The sequence below is a fragment of the Dasypus novemcinctus genome, chromosome 6 (genome assembly GCF_030445035.2).
Source record: "Dasypus novemcinctus isolate mDasNov1 chromosome 6, mDasNov1.1.hap2, whole genome shotgun sequence".
NCBI lineage: Eukaryota > Metazoa > Chordata > Mammalia > Cingulata > Dasypodidae > Dasypus > Dasypus novemcinctus.
The window spans coordinates 12345275-12365071 of record NC_080678.1 but is presented as its reverse complement, the minus strand read 5'-3'; the positions used below and the strand labels follow the sequence as shown (position 1 = coordinate 12365071).

General features: G+C 36.8%; 1 protein-coding gene across 11 annotated transcripts in view; it reads left to right on the top strand.

Moving 5' to 3' along the window:
- Nucleotides 1-19797, top strand: part of ZRANB1 (zinc finger RANBP2-type containing 1) — a 68210-nt gene that overhangs the window by 28442 nt on the left and 19971 nt on the right. For 5 of the 11 annotated variants that reach the window (XM_071215630.1, XM_071215637.1, XM_071215629.1 and 2 more), the window contains one exon: nt 17265-17452. In XM_071215630.1, the coding sequence (XP_071071731.1) occupies nt 17265-17452 (188 nt within the window). Of the gene's footprint in view, nt 1-12434; nt 12557-13519; nt 14978-17264; nt 17453-19797 lie in introns of those variants that run through there. The other 6 variants (XM_071215633.1, XM_071215634.1, XM_071215638.1 and 3 more) reach the window with 4 other exon arrangements.

Below are 19797 nucleotides of genomic sequence, written 5' to 3'. Positions count from 1 at the left end.
ATATGCTAGTACTTCCCAGCATTTCATGGCTTGGCTACAATTTGAACTTGAATTTTAGTGTGGCATTTCTGTAATTGTTCTGCTTGCTGCTTGTGTTTGTTTTCAGCTTGGTGTACCACAGTTGTTTGGTGATGTGTTTTCCTTTTTTAGAATTTTCCTGTCCTTTGGAATTGCCTTGTGGTCATTATCACTTCTTTGTTGATAGCCCTGTAGCATATCTATGTTCTAGTAATTAATTCTTAGAGATCATTTTCTGGGAGCTTAGCGAGAAAGATAATGAAATTGTGAACTGTTGTGATAGATCTAAGTTGTTTTATTTTTCAAGTGCTGAATTTATTCTAGGGTGCTAATGGGCTTTTGTTTGATATGTACTTGTTTTTATGTTGATGCCAGACTGGGTCTTTTACTGAAAGATACTCATCTTTTCTGATTTATTGTTCTTTTTTTACTTAGTACATTACTTTATAAATGAATGAAGGCAGAGCCAGAAAAGAATGGTCTTGCAGCTTACTAATCTTAAACATTTAAAGCCATCCAATTGCCCCTTTCCTTTTTTTTTTTTTTTTTTTTTTTTTAGAAAAATGGTTTGTCAGTATATTCTATTAGAAACGGTCTTCGATTCAAAATATGGGCAGGCTCCTGTAACAGATCTTTGGCACTGCATCCATAAATGGAAAGTAAGCTGCTCCAAAGCTGACAGTTCTTTGTATGTCCTTGGTTAACTTTGTGGGCTACTCTTCCATGGGATGTGTAGCTATAAAATTGGGTTATCTTTTTTTACTTCATGAAATTCTTGCTAATTGATCTTTTTCCTACCAAAGGTGGTTGATATTATAGGTATTAGAATTATTTTTAGCAATGTGAAGGAGTTATTATCTTCAGATAATTTTTGACTTTTAAGAATTTCCTCTAGTGATTTTGTCTTTTTCTTTTTTTTTCCTCTAGTGATTTTGGAACTCTGGATGTAAAATAATGTCATGATTTTTTAAGTGAACTGTGATAATTCTCAGCAATAAAAATTATTCTAACCTTTAGGGGATATATATATATTTATATATGTGTATAAATACTTTGCTTTAGCGTGCACACACACACACAGTTCTTTCCTTTGTTTCCACTTTCCATTTCCATTCCCATTCCATTCTTAAATGATGCTGACCAGTTCTATCTGGGATTTAGAAGTGCTTCTGGACACCTGGGATAAAAAAGAAGCTTCAGTAATGAAGGTGTCTATTAAAGCATATGGACAGCAATGGCAGAAATCGAGCCCTTCAGTATAGTCCTCTTCTAGTTGCCTTTAGTATGTCTGAGATGTAATTTCTGGATTTTAGAGATGGTTGATTACACAGGTTTGCCAGCTAATAATGTGCCTTCTTATGTGAGAAAGGGAATCTGTCTTATGATTCTTGATAATATGATAACTGACATTTGAATTTTTCCACCATTGATTTCTTTTTTTTAAGGTACTATATTAATTGAACACATAAATTATGAAATCCAGATATATCTTTTGAATATTAAATAGGATGATGTGGTTAGACTCTAAGGAATTGCCTTTACTTTTGCTATAAAGTAAGTTTTATTAACGTAAACTACACACATGACAAAAAACAATCAAGCAGCATAGAAGGTCTTGTGAAGAAATGTAATGGTTTCCTTTTCTTCTCTCCACCTATAATCCTGCTGTGTGCTTTTTCACCACCAACCTTTTATTTTTAGAAATTTCAAAACCTGTAGAAAAGTTAGAAATGTAGTACCTTGAAGACTATATGCCCTTGACCTAGATTTTCCAATTTTAATACTTTTCCACATTTGGCATATCTGTGTTTTTCTTTAACCATTTGAGACACTGCACTTCTTCAGCATGTGTGTCCCAAGAACAAGGGCGTTTTCCCTGCAAAACCATAGGAAATTCAATATTCAAAGTTCATATTTAGTTTCACCAGTAGTTTCAGTGTAGCTTTTGTCTTTGCCCATTTCAGTTGAGGATTTAGACATTGCATTCAGTTTTGTCTCTTTAGTCTCCTTTGACCTGGAATGGTGCTTCAGGTAGCTTTTTGGTTTTGTTTTTTACTTGTTCTTTTATGACTTTGGTATTTTTGAAGAGTCCAAACCAGTTGTTTTGCAGAATGACTCTCAATTTGGAGTTGCCCATTTACTCATGATTAAATTTAATATGAACATTTTTTGGAGGGGAGGTGAAGAATACTACATAGGTGATAATATTTGAGGTAATACTTCCATATCTCCAAACAGTGTCCTTGTATTATTGTTGCTTGTTTCATTAAATTTAGATATTATCTCCTCTTTTACTGTAGTAGTATGAGTTTTCATTTTAAAATATTAAAAGCAGAGCATGCTTGTAGAATATTGCAGAGATAAAGAAAAGCTATAAAAAGAAAACTGTGAAGAAAAATAATTGTTTTAAATGAATGTGTAATATGACATTGAGTTGCTATATCTTAGTTGACCTATTCATTATTATTAGTCTTCAGGGTTTTAAAAAATGTTTTGTTCTGATAGTCTTTTAATGGGCACCTCTAAAACAAAAGTTATTATCAGCATTTCTCATGATTTCCTTAGCTCTCCAGAAATGTGATTATTGGATCAAATGATATAAACATGTTAAAGGTACTTTAGGCATATTGCTAAAATGCTACCGGGAAGGACTGTACCAATTATATTCCCGTTAGCAGTGTAAGAGAGTCTTTGTGTAGCTGTCTTTGCAGATATTTGTTAGGAGACCTGCTATCTCCTTCCGTTATTTATATATTAATTTCCTTTTGTGTATATATTTTCTTTTGCCCCTTTTCCTTTGTGATTTTATCAAATTATATGAACTTCATATAAGTATAAATAATGTTATGTATATGATATAAATCTGTACCTGTCATATTTGTTATAAGTATTCTTCCCCCCTGTATTTGGTTGGGGGTTATGCTAGTAACATTTTATTTTTGTTGTCTTTTGCAGTTTTTTGGATTGAACTAAGGATTAAAATAATTTTCCAAATAATTTCCACTAATAATATGATTTATTGAATAAATTTTTTCGCTATTGATTTGGGTGCTTCTATTGTACATAAAATGATTCTACATACTGGGGATTGTTTTAAGGCTCATTATTTTGATAAGTATATTTTTATTTTATTATCACATCACACTTTTACTTAAATAATTATGGCTTTATTACATAGTTAAAACATCTGATAGGGCATATGGCCATTCTGCCTCTCTCTCTATTACCCGCTGCCGCAGTTACCTTTCACAGTTGTCTTAGCTTTTACTTTTTCTTTATTACTTCTTTTATTTGTTGGTTTGCCTACTTATTCGTTCATCTAGTAATTAAAGTCTGCTCTGTGAAGCACTGTGATGGTCATGGCTCTCAAAGAGCTTATGGTATGTTGGGTGAAGATATAATTCAGCAAGGCAATATAGCATGATAAGTTCAGTTGAGGAAGAATGGTGCTCGAGGAACAAATAACCTAAACTTAATTGGAGATTGGGGTGGCTTTCAGGAGGAAGTCACACCTAAGCCGCAATCTTAGAGAGGAGAGGGAAAAATATATCTGTTAGAGGTTATTGCATGTGTTAAGACCCCAGAGGCAGGAGAGTACGGTGTGTGCAGTTAACTGAAAGGAATTCATCGAGTTTTGAGTGTAGAAGATAAACTGGATAAACTTGAGGTAAACTGGAAGGTAATGCTGGGCCTTCAGGGACTGTTAGCCTGGCTTTGGAGTATAGATCTTACCATAAGGAGTGGTAAACCTTGGGAAAGGTTGATCAGATTGCTGGTTTAAGAACACTCTGGCTATAGTATGGAGAATGGATTGAAAGGGGCATACGGGGGCAAGCAAGACTATTAGGAAATTTTAACATTACAGGTATGCAAGGATGGTATACATATGGTATGTTTCCCCCCAGTCCACCCAATTATTAGCTCCTTGTGTTAGGATGATATATTTGCCTTACTTCAAAAGGAAATATCCCATTCTTTATACCCCCCGTTGTTGACCTTTAGAATTGATTCTTTGCCATTGCTGCAAAAATATTACAGTATTACTGTTAACTCTCGTCCATAGTTCACATTAGTTGTAAGTTTTCCTTGTATTGCCGTATTCTTAACACTTTGTAAAAGAACATTCTTATATTTATACACTTAACCATAATCTTCATCTAACTACCCAAATCAGTATTATACAATCCATAGATTATTCTCTAGCTTTCTTTCAATCGACATTTATGCCCACAGACTACCCCTTGCAGCCACAATCACATTTATAAATCAGCAGTGTTAGTTGTACTCACTGTAAGTGTGTTACCATAAACTCTATTCATTTCCTTACTTTTATAGTAAATCTTATTAAAAATTCAGGGAGTGGATGTGGCTCAAATGATTGAGCACCTGCTTCCCACATGGGAGGTCCTGGGTTTGATTCCTAGTGCCTCCCAAAAAATCCAAAAATGCAAACAACAAAAAAAGCCCAAGCAAAACAAAAAAAAAAGCCAACTCAGGGGAGCTGATGTGACTCAGTGGTTGAATGCTGGCTTCCCACATATGAGATCCCAGGATCAATCCCCAGCCCCTGGTGCCCTGCATACATTAAGCATCATCTCCTATTCTCAACCCACATTCTATCTCATAGTAACCTATACTCTAGAGTATACTCTGTAGTTTACCTCTGTGAGTTTACTCATTGTATTTGGTCATATTAGTGAGACCATATAACATTTGTCCTTTTGTGCCTGTGTTATTTCACTCAACATAATATCCTCAAGGTTCATCTGTGTTGTCACGTGCATCCCAATTTCATTTCTTCTTAGAGCTGAATAATATCCTATTGTATGTATATACCATGTTTTGTTTAGCCATTCATCAGTTGATGACACTTGGGCTGGTTCCATATTTTAGCAGTTGTGAATAATACTGCTCTGAAAGTCTGTATGCACATCAGTGTGCATCCTTACTTTCAGTTCTTCTGAATATATTCCTAGTAACAGGATTACTGGATGATGCAGCAATTCTATATTCAATTTCCTGAGGAACTGCCAAGCTGTCTTCTACAGAGCCTATACCCATTCTACATTCCCAGCAACACCTCATCTTCTCCAGCACTTGTCATTTTCTGTTTAAAAAAAAATTTTTTTTTAAGTAATGGCCATTCTATAAGGTGTGAAATCATATCTTGTAGTTTTGATTTGCATTTTCCTAATAGCTAGTGACGTTGAACGTTTTTCATGTACTTTTGGCCTTTTATATTTCCTCTTTGGAGAAATGTCTGTTCAGGTATTTTACCCGTTTTTAAATTGGGTTGCTTGTCTTTTTATTGTTGAGTTATATAATTTCTTTATGTAACATGAATATCAAACCGTTATCCGATATGTGGTTTCCAAATATATTCTCCCATTGAGTAGGCTGCCTTTTCACCTTCTTGACAAAGTCCTTTGAAGCACAGAAGTGTTAACATTTGGGGAAACAGATGTGACTCAAGCAATTGGGCTCCCATCTGCCATATAGGTGGAGGCAAGCTGAACCACGCAGTGAGCTGGTCCACATGGAGTGCCGCCCCACGCAGAGTGCCAGCCCGTGCAGGAGTGCTGCCCCGTGCAGGAGTGCTGGCTAACATGGAGAGCTGACACAGCAAGGTGATGCAACGAAAAGACACACAGAGGAGAGACAGTAAGAGACTTAGCAGACCAGGGAGCTGAGGTGGCGCAAGAGTATGATTGCTTCTCTCCCACTCTGGAACGTCCCGGGATCGGTTCCCGGAGCTGTGTAATGAGAATACAAGCAGACACAGAAGAACACACAGTAAATAATGGACACAGAGAGCAGATGTGGAGGGAGGGGGGAGAAATAAATAAATAAATCTTTTTTAAAAAAGTATTTATATTTGAGGAGGTCCCATTTATCCATTTTTTCTTTTGTTTATCATGCTCGGGCTGTAAAGGTTCAGAAACTACCTCCTACCAGTAGGTCTTGAAGATGTTTCCCTACATTTTCTTCTAGAAGTTTTATGGTTCTATCTTTTCTAATTAGGTCTTTGATACATTTTTTATTTTTTAAAGATTTATTTATTTAATTCCCCCCCCCCCGCCCCCCGGTTGTCTGTTCTCTATTTGCTGCGTCTTGTTTCTTTGTCCGCTTCTGTTGTCGTCAGCGGCACGGGAAGTGTGGGCAGCGCCATTCCTGGGCAGGCTGCACTTTCTTTCGTGCTGGGCGGCTCTCCTTACGGAGTGCGTATGGGGCTCCTCTACGCAGAGGACACCCCTTCGTGGCACGGCACTCCTTGTGCACATCAGCACTGCACGTGGGCCAGCTCCACGCGGGTCAAGGAGGCCCGGGGTTTGAACCGTGGACCTCCCATGTGGTAGACGGATGCCCTAACCACTGGGCCAAGTCTGTTTCCCTGATACATTTTTTGAGTTAATTTTTGTATAAGGTGTGAATAGGAGTCCTCTTTCTCTTTTGGATATGGAGACCCAGTTCTCCTAGCACAGTATGTTAACTAGACTGTTCTGTCCCATGTAGGTGGACTTGACAGTCTTGTCAAAAATCACTTGACTATAGACGTGAGGGTCTGTTTCTGAGTTCTTGATTCAGTTCCATTGGTCAATCTATCTATCTTGATGTCTGTGCCATGCTGTTTTTACCACTGTAGCTAAGTAATATGCTTTAAAGTCAGGAAAGTGAGAGTGCGCCAACTTTATTCTTCCATTTTAAGATTTTTTTCTGGCTATTTGGGGACCCTTACCCTTCCAAATAAATTCGATACCTGTTTTTTCCATTTCTTTAAAAAAGGTTTTTGGAATTTTTTTTGGGATTATGTTAAATCTGTAAATTAGTTTGAGTAGAATTTGACATGTTCATGTTATTTAGTCTTTAAGGCAGTGAACACGGTATGTCTTCCATTTATTTAGGTCTTCTTTGTTGTTTTTTTTAAGCAATGTTTTATAGTTTTCTGAATATAGATCCTTTCTGTCCTTTGTTGAGTTTAATTCTAAATATTTGATTCTTTTAATTGCTGTTATAAATGGAATTTTCTCTCTGACTTCCTCCTCAGATTGCTCAGTAGTGTATAGAAATGCTGCTGATTTTTGCATACTAATCTTGTATCCTGCCACCTTGCCTAACTTGTTAGTTGTGGCTTTTTTGGGATTTTCTAGATAAAAGATCACATCATCAGCAGTTAACAAAAAGTTTTACTTCCTCCTTTCCTGTTTTGGTACCTTGTATTTCTTTTTCTTGCCTAATTCCTCTAGCTATCACTCTAGCACAATATTGAACAACTGATGACAGTGGGCAGCCCTGTCTTGTTCCTCATCTCAGCAAGTAAGCTTTCAGTCTTTCATCATAGAGTACAATGGTAGCTGTGGGTTTTTCATATATGTACTTTACTACGTTGAGAAAGCTTCCTTCACTTCCTATCTTTTGGAGTGTTTTTATCAAGAAAGGATGCATTTGTCAAATGCCTTTTGTGAGTCAGTTTGAGAGGATCATGTGATTTTTCATCTTCAGTTTATTAATGTGGTTTATTTTTTTGTGTTGATTTTCTTGTGTTGCACCACGCTTGCATACCTGGGATAAAACCCACTTGATTGTGGTATATGATTCTTTTATTGTGCTTTTGGATTCAGTTTGCTACTATTTTGTTGAGGATTTTTGCATTTATATTCATTAGAGAAACTTTTGTAGTTTTCTTTTTTTTGCAGTATTTTTTTTAAGATTTATTTTATTTATACCCCCCCTTGTTTTTTTTAAAATGTCTTTTTTTTAAAAAGATTTATTTATTTTTTTATTTCTTTCCCCCCAGTTGTCTGCTTCCCAGTTGTTTGCTCTCTGTGTCCATTCGCTGTGTGTTCTTCTGTGACCGCTTCTATCTTTATCAGCGGCACCAGGAATCGGAGTTTCTTTTTGTTGCGTCATCTTGTTGTGTCAGCTCTGTGTGTGTGCGGCCCCACGCCTGGGCAGGCTGCACTTTCTTTTGTGCTGGGAAGCTCTCCTTACAGGGCACAGTCCTTGCGCATGGGGCTCCCTTACGCAGGGGACACCCATGCGTGGGAGGGCACTCCTTGTGCACATTAGCACTGCACGTGGGCCAGCTCCACATGGGTCAAGGAGGCCTGGGATTTGAACCGCAAACCTCCCATGTGGTAGGTGGACGCCTTATCCATTAGGCAAGTCAGCACCGCCCCCCCCCTTGTTTTTTTATCTGGTTTTGATAATAGGGTGAAGTTGGCATTCTAGAATGAGTTTGGTAGCATTTCTTTCTCTTCAATTTTTTGGACGAGATTGAGCAAAATTGGTTATTAGATGGTTTTTGAATGGTTGGTAGAATTCACCTATGAAGCCATCTAGTCCCTGGACTTTTCATTTTGGGGAGGTTTTTGATAACTGTTTCAATCTCTTTACTAGTGATTGGTTTGTTCATGTCTTTTCTTTCTTCTAGGATCAGTGTAGATTATTTGTGTGTTTCTAGGAATTTGTCCATTTCATTTATGTTGTCTAGTTTGTTGGTGTACAGTTGTTCATAGTATCTTCTTATGATCTCTTATTTCTGTGGGATCAGTGGTAATGTTCCTCCTCTCATTCTTGATTTTCTTGATTTGCATCTTTTCTCTTTTTTTCTTTGTCAGTCTGGCTAAGGGTTTGTCAATATTTTTGATCTTCTTGAAGAGCCAACTTCTGGTTTTGTTGATTCTATTATTTAATTTTGTTGTTGTTGTTCTCACTTTCATTATTTCTGCTCTGATCATTATTATTTCTTTCCTTCAGTTTAGGATTAGTTTGTGGTTCCTTTTCTAGTTCCCCCAAGTGGGTGGGTAAGTCTTTGATTTTAGCTCTTCTTTTTTTAATGTAAGTATTGGGAACTAAAAATTTCTCTCTCACCACTGTCTTTGCTGTATCCCATAGGTTTTGATATGTTGTGTTCTTATTTTCTTTCGTCTCAAGATACTGATTACTCTTGCATTTTCTACTTTGATCCAGTGATTGTGTTGTGTAATCTCCATATATTTGTGAATTTCCCCTTTTTCCATCTGTTGATTTCCAGTTTCATTCCATTTTGATCAGAGAAAGTGTTTTGTATAATTTCAGTCTTTTAAAATTTATTGAGACCTGTCTTTTGACCTAACATATCTTCTATCCTGGAGAAGGATTCATGACCCCTTGAAAAGAATGTGTATCCTGTTGTTTTGGGGTGTAATGCTCTATAAATGTCTTTTAAGTCTAGTTCATGTATCATGTTATTCAATCTCTTTCCTTGTTGTCCTCTGTCCAGGTGGTCTATCCAATGATGAGAGTGGTATATTGATGTTTCCAGCTATTACTGTAGAGGTGTCTTATTTCTTCCTTCACTTTTGCTAGTGTGTGCCTCATGTATCTTGGGCCTCCAGGTTAAGTGCATAAATATTTATTATAGTTATTTCTTTTTGGTGAATTGTTCCTTTTATTAATATATATTTACCTTCATCTCTTACAATGTTTTGCATTTAAAATCTTTTTTGGGGGGAATGTGGCTCAAGAGGTTGAGTACCTGCTTTCCACAGGGAGGTCCTGCGTTTGGTCCCAAGTGCCTCCTAAAAAAACAAACAACAAGCAAACAAACAAAAAAACCAACTCAGGGGAGCTGATATGGCTCAGTGGTTGAGCACCAGCTTCCCATTTACGAGGTCTGAGATTTAAGATCCAGTACCTGAAAAAAAACAAAAAAACCTGTTTTGTCTGATATGAGTATGGTTACTCCTGATCTTTTTTGATTACTATTTGCATGGAATATCTTTTTCCAGCCTGTCATTTTCAAACTGGTTGTGTCCTTATATCATATTTTTTTAATCCATTCTGTCAGTCTGTCTTTTGTTTGGGGAATTCAATCCATTAATGTTCAATGTTTTTACTGTATAGGCATTACTTACTTTGTCTTTTTATCCTTTTGCTTTCTTTTGTCATATCTTACTATTGTCTTTTAAACTTAACCCTTACTAATAATCTTCATTTCTACATACTTCTCCAACTCTCTTGCCTTTGTTTTTTTCCTTTCAGGCTGCAACACTATCTTAAATATCTCTTGTGAATCTGGACTTTTGGTAATATACTCTTTCAGTTTTTGTTTGTCTGTGAAGCTTTAAACTCACCCTCATTTTTGAAGGACAGTTTTACTGGATAAAGAATTCTTGGCTAGCAGTTTTTCTTTCAGTACCTTTAATACATCATCCCACTTTTTTCTCGTCTCAGTGGTTTTTGATGAGAGATTGACACTTAGTCTTATTGAAGTTCTCTTGTATGGGATGCATTACTTTTGCTGCTTTCAGAATCCTCTCTATCATTCTGTTTGTCATTCTGAATAGTAGGTCTCTCAGGGTAAGTCTCTTCAATTTATTCTCTTTGGGGTGCATTGACTTTCTCTCTTATTGATATTTATGTCTTTAATAAGGATTGAGAAGTTTTCAGTTATCATTTCCTCAGATGTTCTTTCTGCCCCTTTTCGGTTCTTTTTTTCTGGGACACTGATAATGCATATGTTTATGTGTTTCATGCTGTCATTCAGTCCCCAGAGACCCTCCTCCATTTTTTCCATTCTTTTTTCTTTTTGTTTTTCTGTCCTTTCAAGTTAAGATGCTCAGTCCTCCAGGTCACCAATTCTGTCTTCTGTCAGTTCAGATCTGTTGTTTATGCCTCTAATGTATTTTTGTGTTTGTTTTTTGTTTTGTCTAATGTACTTTTCATCTCGTCCATTGTGTCTTTCATTCCTCCTTAAGCTCTGTTACTTTTCTTTGCAGATTTTCAAACTGTTCTTTATGCTTACCTGGTATCTTAATATCCTTCATCTCTTTAGTCATATTTTCCTTCAACTCCTTGAATTATTTAGGAGATTTGTGTCATTATTATTGATTAGTTGTCTTAAGTCCTGTATCTTCTCAGGACTTTTGGTTTATTCTTTTGGCTGGACCATCTCTTTTTGTTTCTTAGTATGGTTTATAATGATGTGTAGTCATCTGAATATGTTGGTGAATTTAGTCTTATGGCTGGTTTCTCTCTCGCCTAGTGGTTTTGTTTCACAGCTCTTCTTTGATTTTTAGTTCAACTTATTTTGTCTTTAACGGTGCCCAGCTTTAGTTGTGAAACAGGGCCTGTGGCTCACTAATGGGGTGCAGCTCTGCTGGAATGAGGGACTCCTAAAAGCGTTTTTTTTTCCCTTGCAGTTTTCTGGCCAGCCAGCAGATGGCGTTAATCACAGAGGTGTTTTCTTTAGACCTCCATTTGCCTGTAATTCTGGTCTGACCAGAGCTCTGAGATTCAATACCGCCTCTGCTGGCCAAATTCACTGTAGAGAAACTACTCTCCATCCTCTGCCACACCTTCCCTCTTCCTAGGAGGAAGATGTCTGTTTACCTATCATTTGGCTGCAGTGAGCTATAAGTTTTATTCAGGCAGTTTGCTTTTAAGGTTGGGGATGGGTGCTGTTCCCAACTGTGGGGGTTAATAACTCATGGTTTTCACTTCAGCTTCATCCTTCATTGTCTCTCTCTTCCTCACTCTCCTGGAGGATGCGGAGCACTCTCCTGTTTACAGATCCCCTAGAGCAGCTTCCTCAGACAGTTTATTTCCCTTTTTCCATTGTTTTTGTGGGAGAGTTGAGCCCAGTCTACCTACTGTGATACCATCTTCCCAGAAGTCTCTAGGACCTTCTTTCTTACGAAAGTGTCTTCTCAATTCAGATATTTCTTCATGACTCTAGGGATTCCCGTATTTCCATAACAGTTGGATTGTTAACAGTCTGATCAAAGCTCTAAGGAGATACTTAGGACCTCAGAAATATCAACTCTACTTGGCATGATTTGTCAGAATTAATAATAGAGCATAAAAAAGCCCTAATTAGAGACTAATTGTATTGAAGCTTGTTTAGATATAGTATTGATTTTAATTCATGATTTCATCTCTTTTATTTAAATATTAGAACCCTTTTTTTTGGGGGGGGAGGATGTTTTGAAGAAGTCATTGTTCTGTAGCACCATTCTAGGAATAGAAATGCTAGATTTTAACTTCTGCCATTGGTTATTGGGAAACTACAACTAAGTGATTTGTTTGCTCTTCTCAAATTATTTCTGGGACTGTCACTGTGCTACCTGAAGGTGTACTTGAAAATACTGAGGTAATTTATTTAAAACCAGCACGTTTGAATATTGAAAGAGACTGCTGTGACTAAGCCAAGTTCATGATTAAATTATGGCTAAATGGTTAGAAGTATATAGAAGAAGTATTGCTGGATGTTATAGTTTCCTTGTTAATATGCAAAACCAAGTAAACGAATTACACTCCAGAATAGTGGAAAAGTATCCATACACCTTAGCCAGCCACATCTGCATCTTTCTACTGACCATGATAATAAAGGCCATTCTGAACATTACCACTTAAAACTAACTTTTCTTTTTAAGGGCTCCTGAAATTGTGCCAGCTGACTCCACCTCCACCCTGACCCCACAGCATAAACCATGCTGTGATGTCACAGCTACCATAGAACTCCAGGGTAGTGTTGAGCTGGCCCATGTGGGCTCAGGTAAGTCCTGGCTTTTTTTTTACCATTTGGCATTCTTTTCAAAGTTAGTTACCATTATGATTTTATGTCATAAAGGAAAATAAGGCAAAACTTTGAAAACTGTGCCATATATGGGGGAAAAAATAAGTCTGTTTCCTTAACATCTATGAGCCAGCTCCATATTCTAACCAACGGAGTTCCATAGTAGCTGTGATGTCCCCAGTGAATTGTGACCAGTTACTTCAAAATATGTTAAATTCTACACTTGGCCCAGCTTGCAGAACGATATGAAGTGTTTTTAACTTTCCAGCTAGCAAAATATAATATAGTAACTTTCATTTACTCATAGGTCTCCATATTTTTAAAAGTATATAAACCCTTTGTCTGTAATTATATACTATTACTTAGCTAGTGCAGTTCATGAAATCAATTTTGAATGTATGATGTCACAGATTAGTTTTTTTATAAAGTTTATCATCTCAGAGTGCCAGTTGTCCTTTTTTTTAAAAAAAAATTAGCTTTTTAATTTTTATTTTTAAAGGGGTTTTAGGTTACGTAAATGTTAACAGAGAAATATAGGGAATTCCCATATGCCTCACCTCCTCCCTCTCCCACACTTTCCCACATTAACATCTTTCATTAATGTGGTACATTTGTTACAATTGGATAATAAGTCTGTAATGGATAATAATAAGTCTTATTTTAGTACATTGTTCATTCCCCAATCTTGAGGATTTTGGGATGGTGACACCCACTCTGTTTCTAATTGAGAGTGGCTTAGATCCCATTGGGCAGATGTATGGAACTGTATTGCTTGCAGTTGCAGATACTTTCTGTTTGTTGGAATGGGCATTGTCCATCATCTCCTTGTTAGTTGTCCTGGGTGAGTCCAATGAATTGGAGAGTATGTGTTGCAACTCTGCTGAGATTCAGAGCTCAACTGGCACATGAATGGACCAAAGATTTAAGTCACTGGGACATAGCCAGTTGTCCTTATATTTCCTCTCATAGCATGAAGGAGGAAGGACAGGAAGTATAATATGTTTGTCAAATTTTAAAAAATGATATTAATTCAGGAAAAGATGCTTCAGTTACTCTTGGAGGTTTTGTGAGGTGTCAGTAACCTAGAAAGCATGTACAGGACACCTCTTTCTGTTCTGCTTGAACTTTTCAGTGTTTTCTTGACTTTTGTCCACAAAGTGGGATTTTACCATTTGTATTTATTTGCTGTCTTATTCTACATACCAACTCTTCTACCTCCTTCCTGATTTCTTTTATTCTCCAATATGAAAAAAAGGTGGTCAAAATGTAATGTTAATGTGAAGAATTCAAAGATTTTTTTTCCTGTCTTCTTAAAGGAATTGAACCTGGGACCTCGTACATGGGAACCACTGAGCTACCCCAGCTCCCCTCAAAGAATTTTGCAAGTTTGTTTTACATATAACCTAGATGCTCCCCCCTGCTCCAGTAGGAAATATGTGGTAGTGAAAACTTGAAATTAATCTGAGTATGGAGCAAATCCCATTAAGCACCTTTTTTTACAATGAATAGCTATCAAGAAATTGTCTCAACTTTATTCAGTAGCTCTCTTTGAGCAATGTGTAATAAAGATAGACCAAAAATTAGGATAGTTAAAACATGCTCATGGAAATTCGATTTGTAATAAATTTATTAATCTTTGTAACTGAAAACTCACCAGTCAGGGTAACTGTGAGCTCTTAATTATGATGAATGCAGGGAACAGAATTATGTATTTCCAAAACATTAGACAATAAAATAGTTCTGTTCATATCGTTTCATGCTCATACTTGCTCTTCATGTTTAGGAAGTTTGGAGAACTTTATGTTGTGAAGTTCCATTCTTTTGTCTCCATTCTGTTCATCCTCATTTCTTACCCTCCTGTTGTCTAATCCTTGGTAGGGAATGGACACCACCACCTATCTGCAGTTTAATGCAAAGATTGATGGTAGTATAAATTAACCGTTCTTGATATTTTGGAATAGGCTAAATAGGAATCTCTTTTTTTATACTCACATGTACGCGCATGCTTGCATACATACATCTATACCCGTTTTTGTACATACATGTATGTGCATGCATGCATACATACATACATACATATTTAGATATGTATATATAAATAGAAATAAATCAGCTCTAATAGCTTTTTTGAGATATATTCACCTACTGTACAAATCAGTCTTATAAATTAATGTTTATATTTTTAAAAGCACTTATTTTAAAGGCAGAATGGGTGACATTGTAAACAGAATTCCAAAGCACAGTTTGTTAACTTTGTTCTGCTCTTTGGTCTCTACCCTCCTCCCCATTTGACTGTGCTAATTAATTTCTAATTATAGAAACCCTTCAGAATCATGAAAGAGGAAATGCATTCTTAGGCAAGAACTTCTGAGATGGGATTCTTCCAGACTCAACTACATGGTGAGTTAGCTAGAAATAGTGAAGACAGTGAACAGTGATTTAGAAGATCTCTTCCCTAGCCAAAAGAATGCAGGGGTTTTTTTTGCATTTAGCATTAGATTATCTCATCTTTGTCTTTGAGAAGTTAAAAAAAAAAAAAAAAAGAATAAATATAAATACATGCAAACACACATATATACACCATGTAGATCCTCTTTGTCTTTTTAGGTAAAATTGATTATATGCTTTGGTCCTTGGGTTGCTTTTGGAAATACTCAGAACATCTCTTATATAAAGAAATTACATATATATATTATAATATATATATATGTATCAGTTAAAATTGAAAATTGTGACAGGTGCAGTGATTCTGCATGTATTTGGAAATAGAGCTTTCACAGGGCTAAAGTGAAAGGCAGTTGCCTTTATAAGGAAATAATATATAAACAAAAGGAAGTGGGGTAGGGCATGTTCCATTATAATAAAATGAACTGTGTTCAATTATACACAGTTTTTTTAGCTCTACTAGATTATTATCTGTTCATTAAAGCAAATTAAGCAAAAACCTTAGAGTTTTTTATGTACTTGCACATAATAATTAGAAATAGATAACTCTTTATGAACTTGTTTTTAATTCAAAGTAACACTTTATGTATCTGGGAAGATTTTACTTTGGGAAGATTTATCCCCCTTAGTCTCATGCCACCCTGGTTTTAGCCCTGACAATTTCTTTCAGAGACTGCTCTAGGGCAGTGTTCCTTGAGTATGTTCTGGAACCCTTTACGTATAAAGGGTGGGGGGCATTTTGCCGCTGTTCTTGTGTGTTTGTATTGAAGAATGAATTAATCTGCTTTGCTGTGCAAATAAAAATTGCTACGGAAAGGTATTCTCATTTAACACTGTGGTTCTTAACCTGAAAAATGTGTTTGTGTGTGTGTGGGGAGGCAGGTATTTTTCTGGGGAGAGGGTCTATATTTGCATAAAGGATCTATGACCCCAAAGTTTGAAAAATTTGAAACTGGCTTTTTATATTTAGACATGATGAAAAAGGACTGTCTCTTTTTCTCATATTGCCTGGTGTAGAGCTCTGCATGTCAAGACCATTCAGAAAAGTGGAATTTAAATAATAGAATTTTTAAGATTTGTTAAGTTTAATAATGGGGGAAGTTGTATTATATTAACCTTATACTGTGACTAATAGCTCTTATTTATCTAATAATTTCTAATTTAGGATGGCAATTAAAATGTTTTTCTGAAAATCACACAAAGAATATTTGTAGTTAGTGTTTTATGCAACAGACAAATTTTTCTTGTTGTAACTAGGATATATTTAAAATTATTTGGTTCTACCATCTTGGTGTATACGTTCTTTTTTTTTTTTGGTGCTGAAACCAGGGTTCGAATTGGTGTATATATTTTTAACAGTATTTGAGGTAAATTTGGACATTATACCTTCGTTTTTTGCCAAGGCTGTTTGTTCATTATCCATAATTGTAACTATATTGCTTAATAAAAAGGATTGCTGACTTTACCTGGATACTAAGTTGTGTTAAGATTAATGGTTCAGTGGGAATGGGAAGATTTTTTATGGGTTTGAAAAAAATAATTCACTTGCTTTATCCCCCTATCTCCAGTTGGTTTGTAATGTTTTATTTTAGCTTATCTGTTGGAAATCATCTGATTCAAATTGTGCTTTATTAATAATTCTTCAAGGGTGTAAGATTTGGCTATGAGAGGTTCTGAAATGAAAATATTGCTCACTTTTTCTTAAATTGGAAATATTCCTATATTGTTTTAAAGCTAAATAGCAGTATGGAAAGTTTAGCATTTGTTTTGATTCAGCTTTAAAAATGCAGCGTAAAGGGCATGTGCAGCCTAGCACTACCTTGAAGCATTTCCCTGTCTCCTCAGTGTCTGTGGAGTCAGGATAAATAAATGCAAGACCAGAATGGCAGCTCAGAGTATCTTGTATGAAGTCTAGTTCTTCATACTAGGTTACTGGTCATTTATCTAGTGAATGTAGCACTGCCCTTTCACTATTGTATTCTAATAATTCCTCTTCATCTCCACCAGAGCATAAAGCCAGCATTGATGGTAAGTAAGGTAAGTGCCAAACTAGGCTCTAGTCTAGAAACAAAGAAAGAGAAACCAACTAACTTTACTTATATTCTTTAGGACATTTATATGATGCCCCAGCAACCAGGAAGCACAGAGAAACAACTTAAAGGGTTTGATGTGAATGCTACAGATTTGTGCTTTCTAGAGAAAAATAGAATTAAACCTTCTTCTATCTTGATGCTTGTTTTAGGGGTTGTAGAAGGTGATTTAGCTGCTATAGAAGCTTACAAGTCATCAGGAGGAGATATTGCACGGCAGCTCACTGCAGATGAGGTGCGCTTGCTGAACCGTCCCTCTGCTTTTGATGTTGGCTATACTCTTGTACACCTGGCTATACGTTTTCAAAGGCAGGATATGTTAGCAATATTGCTTACAGAGGTGAGTATGACATTTTGGTTAATCTTTTTTTTTTTGGTAAGGGAATGTGATCTTCAGTTTTGTTGTTATAATGTTCCCCCAAACAGCTCTTAAGTGTGTTTTAAATCCCCACCTTTAAAAATCACATTAAACTTAAGAGACTTCAACAGTATATAATTCTTAACTGTATATGTGTTTACATTTTGCTACATTATTTGAATCATTTTTTTATTCATTCAACTAACAAATATTTATGGAGTATCTACTATGTGCCAGGCACTTTTAAGAAGGGATACTGTGAAGATGTTGACTCCTTTAAGGAGTCTCCAGAAGAGTATAGAAAAATAAACAGGTTGTTCTGACAGTGTGGGTTCTGATAAATGTGAATGCAGGGTGCTGTGGGAGTGCTTAGGGAAGTGTTTTGAGGTACCAAATTCTCCATGAACAGGTAGACCATCTTTACCAAGATGGAGGAGAAAGTAGGAGTTAGCCAGATAAAAAGGATAAGGGAGGATGGGGGTTGAAGAAACTGCTTTATGCAGGGCCCAGGGATCATGGTCTTTGTGGTAAATTCAAGGACATGCAGGTAACTCAGCATGGTTGAGATGGTGATTGGGAACTGAGAGAGGGAAAGTGTGGGAGAGAAGCAGATCTGGATTATCAAGGATTTTTCTAAGTTGAGGAATTTGAAATTATTCTGAGGGCAGTATGAAGCCATGGGAAGGTGTTAGGTAGAGGAGCAGGGAGTGACAAGGTCAGATTGTGTTTTGGCTGCTGTGGATTGGAGAGGGAGCAGAAGCCTGGTCAGGAGTGCATTGTGGTGATCCTCGCAAGAACTCTGCCAGCCTGGTAGTGGCACTGGAAATGGAAAGAAGTGGGCTAACTTGCGATACTATGCAAATGTAATCAGTATTAAGGGATAGATTGGATATGAGTAATGGTGAGATATGGATTGAAGTTGATTCTAGGTTTCTAGCTCAGATAATAACTGGGTGGATGTTGCAAATGATAGAGGTTACAAATAAATTATTCTTGATATTACTGTATTATCCAGGTAATTTTTTTTTTAATGATGGGAGAAATAGAGTGAAAATACAGTAAGATCAGTTGTGGATTCAAATTTTGTCAGTATGCATCTTCATGTGTGCTTATGTGTATTTGTTTATTCAAATTTGCTAATATATGGGAGTCATGTACATGGCACTTTATGGGGATTGAAAGATAAGAAGGTCAGATGAAAGCATGATTGAAATGTCTAGTCATTGTGTTCAGTTTGGTAAGATTCTAGTGAAGTCACTGGGGGACCTGACAGAGAAGAAGGGGAGGGCCTAAGAGACTGAAGGCCATGAATGAAAACAAAGGACAGGCCAAGCGATCAGAGAGAAGAAGGGTTGTTTGTAAAGGACCAATATAATTAGAGGGATCAGGCAGGGTACTGGAACTTGGGAATGAAACAGTTAGAGTTAGCTTTTCTGTAGTGGCTAAGGTCTGTTGAGGTAGGCAGCATATGAACTAGGTTTCAAGTCTGGGAGATTCATTGGTTCTCCTCTGACTGGTGGAGGACCATAGTCTGGGAACTAATAGGGGATGATATTGAAATACCAGTATATCAGGGTATTTATTGCTATGTAACAAGTTACCTCAAAACTTTTCAGTTTAAGACAACAAATAGTTGTCATCTCCCATAGTGTCTGCGAGTCAGGAAACTGGGAGTGGCTCAGCTGGCTGGTTCTGGTTTAGGATCCCATGAAGCTGCAGTCTAGACGTCAGCCAGGCCTGCAGTCATCAAAAGGCTCTACTAGGGGTAGGGGATCTGCTTCCAAGCTCACTCACCAGGTTGACAGTAGGAGGCTTCATTTCCTTGCCACATAGGCCTCTCCAGAGGGCTGCTCACAGTGTGGCAGCTGATTTCACCTAGAATGTATGTTCCAGTAGAGGAGAAGAGTGAGAGAGTAATCCAAATGGAAGCTGTAGTATCTTTTAGGGAGTGACATACCATTCACTTTTACCATATTCTGTTGGACACATAGACCAATCCTGAACAATGTGGGGAGGGGACATCTACACATGATTGTGAATGCTAGGAGATGGGGTTATTTCGGGCCATTTGGAGACTGCCTGCTGACCAACTTCTCCTAATGACCCTGTGATTTAGGAGTAAAGACTTGAGAATTTTTGAGGAAAGTTATCATCAAGGGAATGCCCAGTTTCAGTTAAAGAGAAGAGGTGGAAGGCATGTTGTTCCAGATAAAGGACAAAATTGATAATGAAATGAAATCTTAATGGAGTCAGTACTCTAAAAGACACAGTTGAAAGGACCAGTAGGGAGATTCATGGACTCAAGTGACGAAGGGAGAAAGTTGAGG